The 15,593-nt window shown below is 39.6% G+C and overlaps 1 protein-coding gene across 3 annotated transcripts in view; it reads right to left on the bottom strand.

The window, feature by feature from the left end:
• Positions 1–676: 676 nt before the first annotated feature.
• Positions 677–15,593, bottom strand: part of NFATC3 (nuclear factor of activated T cells 3) — a 63,862-nt gene continuing 48,945 nt past the window's right edge. For 2 of the 3 annotated variants that reach the window (XM_071440422.1, XM_071440425.1), the window contains 2 exons: positions 12,029–12,130; positions 677–4,001 (listed from right to left, as the gene is read on the bottom strand). In XM_071440422.1, the coding sequence (XP_071296523.1) occupies positions 3,877–4,001; positions 12,029–12,130 (227 nt within the window). In that variant the 3' untranslated portion in view covers positions 677–3,876. The remainder of the gene's footprint in view (positions 4,002–12,028; positions 12,131–15,593) is intronic. The other variant, XM_071440424.1, reaches the window with a different exon arrangement.

Genomic DNA, 15,593 nt, shown 5'->3' with positions numbered 1-15,593 from the left:
GGCGCTCCGAGGGACGCAAATCCCGGCCTGGCCGCGATCCTGGCCTCTGCTCCCTGCCGCAGGTGAGCATGGCAGCCCAAGGCCGCGGCTTCTGCCTCCGTGCTGGGCTCCGAGCAGCCCCACACCTCAGTGGGTAAGGAAAGGGCCCGGCAGGAAACTGCAGGGGAAATAAAAACCTTTTCAGTAGCACCAAGATCATTGAGATGAGATACACATTTTGTAAGGCCCGACTGTACCCACAGGGACTTCCCTCGGTGCTGCCTGATCAGCCAGGATTTGGCAAGTAATATAAACTTTGTTGGAATTTCACATTTATTTCAGAAACTGTTTAACCATATCTTGCCTGAGATAATATCCTTTCAGGAATGGGAATTGCTTTTTCTGACGAACTCCCTTGAATAATAATTTCCAATATCCAATGTCCCTCAGTGCCCCTGTCCTAGCCTGGCACAGCTGGTTACTGCTGCATCACAAATGGAGTTTCTTCCCACTACATCTGGTCTGCGTTTCAAATAAATGACAATGTATTTGCATTATTTTTATTTATTTGAACACTATGATTTAAGAGCCTAAATGCAAGTTTTTCCCTTTATTTCTGCAAGTAGCACTGCAATCATAACTTACAAAAATGTTTAAAATACAAAATGTACATGAAATTACAATACAAGGCTCTGTAAACATCTAGAACTTAATCTTTATTGTCCCACATTTTTAAATATAAAACTTCAATTTGAACGATTTCCGAACCTCAAGGAATGACATCCATTATGAGTATCAAAAATAGAGTTTCAAAGCTTTGTATCAGAACAAAACCATTTTTTCATTCTTTGGTTTAAAAAGGGTGGCAGTTCCCCTGATAACAGGTAAGTTTTACTACAGAAATTCAGATTCCTAGTTTATGGTAATTTCAGAACTCACCCCTGTCCCCCTGGATTAATATACTACCCCCTTTTGTTTTTCCCCCCAAACATTGATCTTTTACCCTCCTTATAGAAAAGCTACCTCATCATTAAGGCTTTCCTTCAGGATAATCTAAGTTAATAAAAATTTTTGGGAAAGTACTCAGGGAGAAGACAGGACTTAAGGACAAGGAAGTGGATGCCAACAAAATATTAACAATTGCCGGGTTCTGTTGTTTAATTAAATTTGCATAGTCCAATAGAGATCATGTGCTTTTTATACCACTAAAATTATACAAGATTAACAGTCTTTATCTACGTTATCACACAAGCTAAAATAAAATTAAGACCCTTGTATTGAAGCTTTTACAAGGCAAATACAAAACTGCTTTAGTATCCAAAGCTATATTTTTTAAAATTTCATTTTTAAATAGGAAAGCATTTCTACGTCTACAGGCATCAAGGTATTTAAAGGCATCAGAAAATTTAGTGCATAGCAACTCCGGATTGTTTGGGCTCCTATATTTTAGGTACAGTGTGAATTCCAGCTACTTGGAGAACTTGCAAGGAGAGTCTGTACCAGCAGGATAAAGGAGCATAAATCCCATACAGTATGAAAAGCTTTTCAGTCAGAATTCTCCTACAAACAATGGTTAATGCAAAAGACCCAATACATGAATGAAAACTGGAACGTGCCTTGCCACCAGCACACACTGTGAGACAATGACATGGTTTACAGCATTGTGTGGTTTGGTTTGTTTTGAAGGTGTTAAAAACAGAAGTAGATGTATTTCTGAGCATGTGAGTTCTTTCTAGGACCTTTAACGTACACGAGTAGAGGACAGAGTAAAGCACCATTGCTGAGGGACAATTACAATATCACACTTTCCAGATTCCAGCCCTGCCAATTCTTTCCTGCAAATGTCAAGATTTGCACCACTCAACAGTACATTCACAGAAAAGATGCTTCAGATTCCCAGCAGGTACATGGTGGTCTTGCATTAAGTTGTTTGAAATAATTATGATACATCAAGTTAGTAGCCTCAGGCTGCACTCTTAAAAGGAAGCACATGATAAAATTACAATTTTACCCACTTAATATGGTCTTTAAAAGTTCATGATTCAGCTGTTTCAGAGATGGGATTACAGCTATGGTATTGCTTGGGCACTGACTTCACTCCAGGTGTAAGGTTCTGCCTGCAAAAGGCTCAATGGAAAGTTTTCCCCACCACTGTTTGCCAAAATGCAACATCAGTAGAAGCTGTGTTTGCTTTCCCAGGTGTTACAACTCAGCACTGCTCTCCACTGTCAGACCCTTTCATTCATTTGAAGTTGACAAAGGGCATGTGCTCCCCATGTGTTAACTGCTAAAATGGCTACACTTGTCTGAACTGGAACCAATGCAAATATATTTTCCAATTTTCTAATTCTTTGTATTAATTCACTCTTAATTTTTGTTAGATTGCCATGGCTCACCCAAATGAGCAACTAAAAGGAACACCTTGGATGTTCTGAGGTTCCCTGTACTGCTGACCTTTGCCATGACTGGTATACCCTGTGTGTTCCATGGAGGGAAGCTCTGGAATGAGTGGTTCCTGGGGGAGGGAAAAGGCTGTGGCCTCCACAGGCAGTGCTGGATCCTCTCCACAGTGTCTGACTGGAAAGGCCAGAGATTTTTAGGTAATGATGTAAACAGATTGTTTCAAATTCATCAGATTATGGGGATAAAGGAGATGCATCCTCAGAGCACAGCACAGAGTTTACTGCTGCTGCTGAATCTTGTGTATTTCTTTGGTAGCTCCTGCTTCACACCTTTGAAATTAAACATGGACACATGGTACTGCCTAACCACTAATTCACAGTAAATTACTTTTAGCAAACTGACATTTACAAACAGCCAGAATTTAAGGAACTGTAACTGTCATCTCCTTAGGAGTTCCAAGTGGCATGGTTGGGCATAAGCCTATAAAAGATACAGATGTGATCAAATGATCTATTGCATTGAAAACTTGAATGCCACTGAATTGGTGATTTCAAACCCATATTCTGCAGGGATAATGGGAATATTTAGATCCTCAGCAAACATTAAATTTTCTCCTGTATCTAACATGGCTTTGATGTTGCTGTTCTTTAATCTAAAATCCTACTGCTCAAATTTGATTACAAATGTAACTTGCTAAGAAAAAAGCTATTTCAAGAAGGAGCCTGTGCTAATAAAGATCAGGAAGATTATCCACAAAGTTATAAAAGTTAAATTTTGGAATGTAATTTCTATCCCAACACTTTCATGATGGAATGGTCTTTTTGCAGCCTATCAAGTAACATCTTCAGTTTATAAACAAGTGCAGATCTACATTTGGCTTCGCTTCCTATGAATCTAAGAAAGAAAACACTACAGTATTCATATACACAATGGCTTCCATGGCATTGGCTTCAGATGACAGGTACAACTTGCCACTGGAAGATCTTATTAAGAAAAAAAAAAAGAAACAACAGAAGCTTTAAAGGCTTTCCAAAATGACCAAAAGGTGTTACAAATCATCAGTTACAAACTATACTACCTCTAAGGGCAAGCAGCACACTGAAGATGTGCATTAAATCTTCCACGTTCAGGACTGTGAATATTATAAGAGCAAACTAACACCTCCACACATCTGAAGCACTTAAAATATAAAAGTATTCTATTTAAATGCAAAAAGCAAAGCTTGTTTGTAACTTTAAAACAGTTAAAATATCTGGTGTAGATTCTGTGTGTCCATTTTAAGAAGTCTCTTTACAGCATCTGAGGAACTATAATTAAAATGCTCTGTCTCTACATCAAAAATGTAACCCACTAAAAGGGCTTTGCAAGGATCCACTGTTCCAGTTCATCAAGGCCACAGAGTTGGAAGCACAGTAAGTCTAAAGAGGAAGAGGATGAAGAAATATTCAGAGAAACTGTGACGTTTTCATGGATGTTGAGTCGTTAGCTTATCCATTACTGGATTCCATCAGATATTCTCGTCTCCAGAGATCCAGGACACGGATGTGCAGGCTGGCTGGCCACTGGTGCTCCATGTGACACTGAGATCTGTGACATATCTCTTCCTATGATCTCATTCACTATAAAAAAAAAAGAAGAAATATTAAAAATTGACAGTTTTTATGCTTTCCAAAAGGCAGAACTCATCAGCATAACCCTTTTAAAAATAAATACTTTCAGAGCTAAGCCTTGATGCTGTTATGTAACAGGAGATGAATGAGGAGCCTGGCTTCAGCAACAGTTAAGCAAGGGGCAAAAAACGTCCTGCCATAATCCATGCAGGAGAATCCCTAAGCTCCTTGTAGAAAATAGGCACACGAGCATTCATGACACACAGGTAACTGAAAGGCACAGCACAGGTCAGGTTTATGGAGATTTCCCCACAGAACTCCTTCTGTTCAAGAGTGTGACAAGCACAACAAATAACTCTAGCAATTCCTGACTCTTTCAGGCTACTTACAGAACTTCCTAAGAACCTAGATTCAGGTTAAGAGAATATTCTTTTTAAACACTACATACCTATTAATTGGGCCAGTTTTCTGTTTACTTGCATTTCTGAAACCACAGTAACTGAATTATATCAGTAAATTTCCCTACAGTGAAGATTCAGGATGGACTAATATACAGGCCAGTTTGTGTGTCAACTTCAGTCAAGTTTAATCAACTTGTACTATTTAAAAGTGAGGGACACCTCCATGAATGTGACAAAGTTAACCAAGGTTATTAAGAAATTACAATCTTGAAGTCCTACTCTAAATCCTATTTAATTAAATGCAGGACAATTGAGGTTGGAAGATGATAAAAATTATAATTTTAAAGGCTAAGTGTAAAAGCAGTGACAGAAATGTCTATTTTACAAAAACGGACCTTGGTAATGTTCTCAAAGAAAACTGAATAACATTCTACATGGACATGAAAAATATCACATTAAATAATAATGACAAATTTTAGAAAAATATTGGACCATAACCACCACCTAAATTATTATTTCATTGTTGGGAGCAATGAGTCCTGTTGATTCCCATTACTGAGTGGGCAGTAGGTTGTATCATCTCTTTCTCAGCAAGACTTTGAATAGGCTGAATTATACAGGCTTTTCCTTAATCATTGCATGAGTTTGCTTGGACCTTCTATAAACAGGTATTTAATGGATCCTTTTGTTGACCAAGGACCATTTTTATGTTTAGAACATTTTATTCTGCTAATAAGCTGCTTCTATTGAACACCTTAACAGATCTGGAACCCAGGCTTTTGCTACTTTGTCCTCCACTGGGCAATTTTACAGAATAGTGTTGATGCACTTCACCATCTTTCTTAATGCTTCCTTAATTTTCCATAGCAGGATTTACTTTCCTACCAACTATTTCTGTCTGGTAGAAGCATCAGAAATGCTTCTACCAATCTACAGCTGGTGTAAATTGTGTTTCTAGCACTGAACAGCCTGAGCATTGCCCTTCGTGGCAGTAGGATCCATAAGTGGTTCTGATGTAGAAATGTATTAATATTTTGAATATGTATGTATAAATGTATTAATATTGTGAATATGCTGAAGTCCATGTAACTAAGAAAATTCAGCTCTGAAAAGAGGTTATGTCACTCAGGAAAGCATTCAAACCACCTCCTGCACAGCCCTGTGTGTAATGGAGGAGGAGTTTGTTATCCATCCCTGCAATGGTTTTCTCTTCAGGAGTGCAAGGACAGCTTGCTACACCCCTGGTATTGAATCCAAGGGTTCTAAAAGGTCACACACACCATGGAAAAGCCAATTCCCTCAAGCATTACAAGATGTGCAATTCATCTGACAGAAAAACCTGTCATTCAATGAACTAACTGCACAAGGACACTGGAAACTGTGTGACTGCAGGTAGGGCACTTTCCCAAGTATTTTTACTAGGCCAACACAATACACAAGTAAACAACTGCTAAAAAAAAAACCCCACAACTTTTTATTTTTTCAACATATGATAGATGCTTATTCATAAGAACTGTGCTCCACCAGCTTCTGTCAGGGCATTCATTAGCTTGCTCTCAGGGGCTCCAACAGCTCTTATCTACTGAACAGTAGCTTTGTGCAAATCCAGTGTACCAGCTGCTCAGTACTGCTAAAACTTTCATGAGTGCTACAATAAAAACATTATCAATAACATTCTGAAGTTCAGTATTTTGAAATTATTAGTTACTTCCCTTAAGTTTTGATGGCTGATCTGTATCTGTACTAGCACCATCAGCACAAACTGGTCTGTCCTGCAATGTTCTGTAGTTCCCACAGGCAGAGGTGTTTACCTGAACAGCACGTAGCCACTGGCACTGCATTCTCCTTAGAACACATTACACTGAAGACAATAGCTGGTCACATGGGGTTTTATCTGCCAAACTTCTGCAGAAGTCATTATGTAGAATATTAAAGCTACAGGTTAGTTGGTGTTGCTTTGTTCTAAATAATCACTGATTTGTTTTTAAGAATCTGTTTGTAGCTCAGTGTTTTTTTTTTTGCAATACTTTTAGCATGTGGTGAATACAGATTTATCTGGTTTACATGGATTTCCATTAGAAACATCTACCATTTCTTGGGCAAATGCAGGCAAATGTCTTCATTACAACAAAGAACTCTAGTGGAGGAACCTTACTTGTCCCAGTGACTTTGCAAGAATTGCTAATTTATAAAACCAACCAGTATTCAAGTGTGCTTTTTTCAAAGGAAGATGTAAATCAGTGTTCTGCCAGAGCACCTTGCAGGCCTCAAGAAAAGGCTGAAAATGCTTTTCCTGCTGTGTCTGACTAAGGCGTTTGTTCACAGACCTTGGACTCCCAACTACCACATCTTCCTATTCTGGACTTTCCAGGAATGTCCATTTCAATTGTCTGGAACTCTGCACCCAACAAATGGACTGGGGGGAGCCTGCAGACTCCAGAACTCTCCATTGTTTAGATAAGGTACAGCTGAGGATAAAAATAAAGGCTTCAAAGAAAGGAGAACTTGCAGAAGGCAGCAGCTCAGATCAGACTCTAATCTTTCATGGCACATATAATATTCATATAATACCAACATTATCAGAACTTGTCTTTCTGATGGGGAATGGTATAAATTAAAGCAGTTTCAAATGTAAATTATGTAGTCAGTAAGAGATAAAATCTTGCATAAAAATGTACAAGGCTGAGGGCGAAATCATCCAACATTTTCCTTTTTGTATTAAAGACGAAAAGAGAAATCCAGGTCAGTATTTGAATGCATGATGTGTCACCTTCTTCCAATGAGGGGCAAGCACACAACATGTAGCAGTCTGTGACTAAAACTGAAAACTTAATTAATGTGCATAGATACAGGTTTTCTACAATGTTGTCTAGCAAAACTCAAGTTTTTCAGGTGACAAATTGGAAGAGGAACAAATTTCAACAATTCTGAAAAAGGACAAGCTCAGGCTCTACTGCTAATGCTTTACAAACAAAAGAAAATTTCTTTACTTTTAAAAAAACACTTTTCCCACCTCTCCTACTTTTGACTATGGGCTGCGGGGGCTACTCCGTCCTAAAAATATATCTACAAAGATTTCATACTCCCTTTTGCTTAACCTTAGGAGCCATCCCAGTAGCAACCAGACACTGGGAAAGCAGCATGCATGGCTGTGTTAAACCTCCTTGTGTTGACACCATTTCCTTTCTTCAGCACAAGTTTGCAGGGGAAGGATGCAGAGCTTGTTTGGGATTCTGCAATACAGATCTCCAGGATGGGTTTCATGTTCTTTGTGCTCTGTCTGCCAGGTTTATGAATTTTGTAGTTCATACTTCTGCTGCCTCTTTGGAGAGAGCCAGTTCCATTAGACTTGAGATAACAGTTGTGCAAGTAGGACCTTGACTTTTCAGCCCAGTGCCCCTCCAGTTAATCCCTGCCTGTTTGGTGCCTGTGGTGCAGGTGTTGACTGCTGATCCCACAGCCTGGACCCTCGACTCACTCCTCAAGTCAGAGGCACCAGAAATGCCTCACACACTGAATCATTACAGAGGCCTTGCTAATATTCAGTAATCATTTGGTACCTACTGATACCTAAAATCATTCTGAATGATCAGTGTCAACTGAGTGGATGATATAAAAAATGCCACAAAGTGTTTCCTGTGCTAAGAGTCCAGGTCAATAATCCTGAAATGACAACTGGAGCAGATGAAGAGAGAGAGGGGTGCACACACTACACTGTGTACACTCATGGCACATTCTCCATACAACAGTGATAACCGCACTTTGAAAACTTGTCAGATATGGCACAGATCAAAATGTGATACAGCGGGTGTTTAAAACACTTTTTTCTCCCTTTTTAATATTGGGTTGTGAAATGAAAATTATTTTAACAACTTTTCTCTGTCTATGTAATTGACCTCTTTGGCAGTTTTCCCAGATTTCGGAATTTCAGCTGTTAATTTATTTGCAATAGTTTCACCTTTTCCTCTCTTACTATTTATCTAGAACATAAGCTGGCTGGCAAATTTATACTAACAGTTAAAAATAGAGGGTGCAGAATAGAAGTTAAATTGGTGGGGAGAAAATCTGCTACAAACAGATTAGATTGGCCTGGTCAGTACTGGTGATGCTGCAATGTTGCATTGCAAAGCTTTTCCCTCTCTGTGCTGCATCGAGAAAGGACCAACACACTGCATATTGAGAAAGCATCAAATGTCAGATAGAGGCTCCAGCCTACAAAATGGAAAACTGCAAAATATGAAGCAGTGTCCTAACATCAATATGGGCAGAACAGAGTAGAAGTAGCTCTGACTTTTGGATCTTTTGTAAAGTAAGAGCAAGCACTTACTCTGTTTTACTGGGCTCTTCCCATGGTTTTCATTTCCCATTGTGCTCTGTGTGCCTGTTTCCAGTCCCTGCTCGCTGCACGAGTGGCAGCAGCTGGAGCACCGAGGCCTCCCCTGCCCCTGAGGCTGAGGATTTTGCCTCTGGTCACTGAAGGCTTGCACTGGGCAGCTGACAAAGCCACAGCCTGACAGCCAGGCTGCTCAGGATGAGCTCTTCCAACTTTGCAATTTGCTATCCACAGTTTTAAGACCTAAAGTTAGGTTGAACAGCTCAGCCTTTTGGGCAGTGAGTGACACCCAGAGCTATGGGTGCTGATCCCATCAGCTGTTCCAGACTGAGCAACCCCTCTGGAGAAATTCCCACCCACAGAAAGTGATCCATGTTCAGGATTTGCAGAGAACAGAGCTCTTGTGCTATGAAGCAAGACATCAGCATTAGAAGCTGGTGCTTCTAATAATAAATTCCTGAATGTTTTGGATAAATGAAGCCCCCCCACAACTATGAATTTAGAGTAACAAGTTCTCTTAAGGTGTTTTTAAGGTGTTTGAAGTTCTAATATCAGAAGTAAAGGCATTATCTTCCTTAATCAAATGCCAAGCAAAAACTAACATGCTTCTGAATTGCTCTGTTTCTTATTTCCCCTCTCATTGTGCTAAAAGACAAATATTTTGTACTGGAGCACAAAGGAAAACAGAAGTATATCTAAGTATATGTATTTTTTATAAGAATATAAGAAAAGGAAATTCATGAACCTACAGGCCTTTCAGAGAATAATGCAAGTAACCTCTTTTTCCTTGCACGAAGCCACTAATCTACTTTCTACAGGACAAGCAAGTATCTTTATTGGCAGTTACCAAGCATTTTAGGTTTTTCTAAGTCAAAAATACTTCCTGAAAACCTCTGTGGAGAACTTCAGGCAAATCAGTGCAACTGCCTGGTTTCCTTTAATCACATCTTGCTGTAGAGGTTTCTAGACAGTCTTTGGTTTTCACCCTTCCTAAAAGCAGAGCAGCAGCAGTGTCACATTTACCCAGGCTCCACATCAGGTTCTATTTTACACATGCTGTCTGGCATGTCATCTACTTGAGGACAATTGTCACTGTCACTGCTCTGAAAGCTTTTTACTGACACCTTACACTGAGGCAGGTCCTGCAATGTCTCTTTTTCCAAGGATTCTGGGTATGAGAATCTCTAGTTCCTCAATTGTCAACATCAATACACAAAACTTTCTAACATCACTTACCTAATTTTAACTGAATAACTGATTAGTCATCTGTTGGTCACATTTGCCATTTAACTTCATAATTTTTATGTTCTGTTCTGATTTCTGCATGTGGAAGCAGCTTGTAGTCTCTCTCACAGCAGAGTAATTGCACACTTAAGAACCTTCATAAATAATCTGCAGACTGCTTGCAACTATGTGACCCTTCTGACCACCTATTATATTTTCATAAACTTGATTGTTTTCTACAGGTTGTCTTTTCAAGTTTGCCACAGTCTGTGATGCTGAAACTGCTACAAAACAAAATTTAATTTTTTCAAGAAGTTTTTGTACACTCCTTTCAACCAAATAAAGAGACATTTCCTCATGTGGGTTCTCCTCATGTTTTGGTAGTCCCTGTAGCAGTCACCTCACTTACCCCTGCTATAAAGGATGACTCAAGTATTCCATTGGTTATTTCCTGCCTTTGTAGATGCTCTGATCTCCTGCAGCACACTACAGCCACAGTTGCTCTCCTCTTCAGCAGTATAATTTAGAAGCTGTGTTCTTCCTAATTTAAGCCTGAAAATTGGCTCTGTAAGAATTCTGTACTGGCAGTGGATACAGTTAACTTGTCTGATTTGACACTGAGCATTCTTCAAGGTACAAAACCATCCTACTTTCCTCTGTATCCTATCCTGTATTAATACCACACTACATTGTGCCAAATACACAAAATACCCATTATTTTCATTTTAAAAAATGCCATGTTTCTCAATTGCATTTGTCAAATGCTAACACTTGTGTGTAAATGTGTTTCTGTCTGGGTTTCTGTTTGTGTGCCCTTTATAAAAGGGACCTGTTAGCCTACATTTCATAGGCCTAAATTTGGGGTTTACCACCCTATGTGCTATTTTTCACTCGGAGATACTGGTATTTGAGGGTTATTTTATTATTAGCCTAAATTTCTATTTTTCAAGAACTCCTGCTCTTCAACAATTATTCTGAACCTACCAGATTCTGAATTGCACAGGATATAGTGCAGAACACTGAAATAATCTAACTTATAACTCGTATTTTACTGATTGATTTGCTGTTTCAAGACACAGGTATGTCAGCTTGGTGTACAGTCCTTTCCCTGGCTTTGCCATTCCAAACAGGAGCTACTTACCTTACTAATAACATTTTGATAGGTAAGGAAAGCAAAGAATTAAGTTTCTTGAAAGCTGGCAAAAGACCAGTGTGATTTATTTCAGTTTCATAAGCAAACTTAGGATCAGTCTACACAGTAATTGTGTGAAAGTTTTATGAAGAGCTTGGTTATTTCACTGTTACCAAATCTACTGTACATTTACAGTTTTAACCTTTACAAATCTATGGAGAAAGTATAAAATGTTATAAGTGTTTATAATGTATATGTGCATGTATTGAGAGAAAAAGGACAGTATAGTTCTTTGGCATTTTAGGCATCTTTGTAATAAAGTGAAAACCACTAAAGTCTAAACACAAACAAGACCAATAGACCATGCAACAATTTCTAATATCATTAGTATTTAGAAAAGTTCATAGGGCCTAATTATCTTGCTTATATGTGAAATAAAGAAGCTGAAATAATAAATCCAGATATTCTTACCCAATTATAGTGCACATTCAACTCTAAATCTAGTTATGAACCTGTACTCCTAATACTCTGACTGGAGGTGCATGCTACTGTATTCCAGCTATTTAAATTGACATTGCTTCATCTTTTTGAAAAAGAGAAACATTCCAAATTTCTCAGTTAACTGATCTGGCCACTCTTCTACCTTGCCCATATTTGGCTTAAGATTTTCATATCCTCTTCTGCTATTTTACTAGATCCTACAGCACACAGGAAGTTCTGTGGCAGCTCTGTATACTTTAAGTGGAGGTTTTTAATGAATGAATGTACACCTGGCTCACAAATGCTAAATTTTCAACTATTTCAGAATACACAGGTGTCTGGTTATAGCAATACTTCAGTTTTACACAGTGCTTTTCACTTGCAGCTCTTAAAACTCTTACAACACTTTCCCCTTTCCTTTGTGCTCCAATTTCAAACATTGAAGCATTTCAGTAAGCAGACTCACCCTCTAGATTTTCCACAAAGGAGTTGGACATGAGTGCTGAATGTTGAGTCCATTTCTCTGTTGAACCTGATGGCTGGTATTCCAGGTCAGAGATAAAACTGTCTGTGTCAGAGAAGAAGACAGACATAACTACTGACTGGACTAAACCAAGAAGTTACAGTTCACTCAACCAGGAAGTGATTTTCATTTTTCTTTTAATAGCTCTAAATTGAAATACCCCATTTCATTCACAAACACTGCGTATGTGACATAAGCAACTATTTATAATTATCAGAGTGCCTTTTAAAAACAGTATCACTTTTCCTGTATATTTACTTGTATATTTACTTTCATTTAGCAGCCAGAGCCATAAAGGTTTATAAAGATTATTTTTTTGGATGTCTGCATAGTCACCTCATCATGAATTTATACTACTTAAATCTGATTTTAGTATTTGTGTTTAGAACATTCCTCCGTCAGGTTTTTCAATTTGCTTTACTTACTGTGGTCAAATTAGAAGCACTTGTGGCACTGGACAGCAACTCCAGGGTAGGCAAAGGAGTCCTAGTGAACAAAACCTGTTGTGCCATTTTGCCTCTCCCCCAAGCACAGGGAGCTGTCCCACTGCACACCCTGCCCAAGGCACGGCTCTGCAGCAGGGCCACCACAGCTCCAGAACACCAAGTGTTGTCTTGGCACAGGTGGCTCCCTCAGACTTGGGCCACATGAGAAACCCTGCAGGTAGTACAGAGCTGCATTTCATGGAACTGCTTTTCCTAGAGGAAAAATCAATGCCAAATAGTGTGTTCATTATTTTAACCAACAAGTCTGTGTTTATTCAGTTGTGATCAGCAGCTAGGCAGAGCTTACAACAGGGTTGGATTTGTTTTTTTCCCTGCCCAAGACAGGGTTGCAAATTTAGTCAACTAGGCTTTAACACAATTAAGAAAATGACTCTGGACCCTGGCTAATTCGTGCCTTCTGGATAGAGGCACACACTTGTTTTGCCAGCATGGTATCTAAGCCCTGCTTAGGGATGATTCCTGGGAGAACAAAGGAATCTACTCTTACTTCCTCCTGAAATTCAAGCAGCTCAAATTACCTCTTTGGGTGACTTCTTATGCTTAATTGTTCAAAGTGTAAAGTTACACATGTTTAAATGGGAAGTGGAAAGCATTATCTGGGTTTCAATGAAAATGTCCGCTGCTATTGGGAAGGAAAGGAGTAAATTAAGGATAAATTCTTGTCCAATAATAGGAGATAAGAAAAGATCATTTTCCCCCATCAATTATGGTAGAAACAGCAAGAAAGTGATATTTAAATAAAGATCTAATGAATCCAGGGAGATGGGCAGGAAACTGCCTCGTGAGGAAACAAATTAAGTGTACCAACAACCCTCTTCAGAAAGGTGAAGCTTTCAAAAGAGCACACAACAAACACTGCCAAAAAGCCTCCAGAGAGAACAGTGGAGTTCATTAGCTTATAAAGCAACAGCCTCTGCACCATTAGGACAGCACAGCTTATACAGTAAGGATTATATGTCACTCTGGCAGGAAAATATGTTTCTGAGCAATTTTTCTAATTAGTTTCATACTTAGCAAGATCCTGAGGTTCCTGCGTGCACTACCAAAGCTGCTGACAGTGGTGAGTGTTTGCTTTTATCAATCCCTGACAAATTGTGCCATGCACAACACACATCATGTGCAGCCAGCACCTTCTGGAACAGAGCATGCACTGCCCTCGGGCACACACTGCTTCTTGTTTGGGAAACGTGGGACATAAAACAACAGCCTTTTCAACTCTGATATAGCATAAAGATTTTGTTCTAACACACACATTAGGCAGAACTTGAGGTACCAGAAAAATATACATTAAAAATACCTTTATACTTTGTAATACCCTAAACATTTGAGAAAGCTTTCTGTACCCAAAGAATATAAAGCCAAAATAAAACCTAAGAAGTTGAAACAAAAATCAAGAAAAATGACACCTGGTAGATCTGCTTAACTGATCAGAAATTCATACTTTTCTGAATGAACTCATTGTCCTGACTCAGTCTTTAAGTAAAGAAAGTTTAAGAAAAGCTTTAAACCCTCAATTATGAGCACTCGGTTTGGGTCAAAGCAGGAAGTCAACTTTAAATTCAAGTTCTGTTACGGGTACAGGCAGACCAAAGAGCTCCTGGAGTCATTCCATTTGGTTTTCAGGATCTCCTCCTACAGGAGTCAATTGACTTCCTGTTTTTGTAGCACTATCTGATTAAAAGTTTGGCCTGTGTGTCCTTTACTACTGCTGAACTGGAGCAGGATGTAGGGCTGTGGGACATAACCTAGAAGATGTACTGGTTTTAGAAGAGTAAATCTCCCAAAATATTCTAGAATGCATGACTGTCTACAGTGCTGCTTCAGTGAGTAGCAGAGTGGAGTTTTTTAATGTGCTTTGCAAGAAGAAGTTTGATACAAACTGTGTGTTTTAGAGGACAGGTGAGTGAGCTGCTCTCGTGACTGAGGTAACAAGGATCAGCAAACCACAAGGAAAACTATGGACAGAGTGCAGCACACATTTCCTGGGACACACACCTTCTTCTGTCAGCCTCAGACAGAACTCTACCAGCTGAATTTATGTGAACAACCTCTTCAACTGTGTCACATTGCTTAGTGCATATATTTAGCCTGGTTTTGACTCCACATGACCAGCGAGTGTCAACTTTCCCTAACAAAAAAGAAGAAGCTGCCAGGCTCTAATTAACCCTCAGTTGTCTGTGCTGGAGCAGCCAGCTGATTGTGCTGCTCTGAGACCAAACCCGTCAGGCCAGGGCTGCTGTGGCAAACTACCACAGACAGGGGGGTTGCCTTGCAGGTCACCATTCCAAGCCAGAGGCCAGGCTTGCTTTCATTAATTTCAGGTACTATTTTTTTTCCCAATTAACAGTATGGAAGGTTGCAGTATAGTTTTCCCATGCACATTATGTACAGAAAAATGAAATGTGCCTGCAGAATCACAGCACCAGTTCTTTAATCATCTGCTACAGTAACCAATACCCTGCTCATGGCTTGGCTATGCTGTCACACTCTGCATTTCTATATCCTGGTGAAACCAAGTCACTGCAGTCATGTTTACCTCTTCTCTCACACAAGAAGAGAGCTGAGTCTGACACAGAATCCAGCACAAGCCTTGGCTCTAGAGCACACATGGGCTGTGCAGTGGAAAGTGGTGCTGAAGGGTCTGTGCGGATTTTTTCCAGGGTCACAAGGTGCACTGAGCTCCTTCCAGTGCTGCTGTGATTGCCAGCAGCCACACCTTGGTGCAGAAGTGCCACCTGCACTGATGGAAGAAGTCTCTAACCTCCTCTAATTCTGCAAGGGGAATCTTTTTGAAGTGGGGAGTCAGTTGAGTTTATTTTGCATTAGCTACAAGATGTTCTGTGGCTCTCCCAGGGAGAGCTGGCCACAGACACCTCAGGATTTAGCTGACACTTTTACACATTAGAAATCTGTAATTGGTCTGCTTGGGATGCCCCACTGACAGATTTTATGGACACAGTGAGTGAATCCCTTAGAAGATATGGTCAAAGCACCCTTTAACT

This window comes from Agelaius tricolor, unplaced genomic scaffold (genome assembly GCF_023055355.1).
Source record: "Agelaius tricolor isolate 1412-34295 unplaced genomic scaffold, bAgeTri1.0.p SCAF_15, whole genome shotgun sequence".
Taxonomy (NCBI): domain Eukaryota; kingdom Metazoa; phylum Chordata; class Aves; order Passeriformes; family Icteridae; genus Agelaius; species Agelaius tricolor.
Note: the sequence above shows the minus strand (reverse complement) of the source record. Positions and strands in the feature narration are given on the sequence as shown.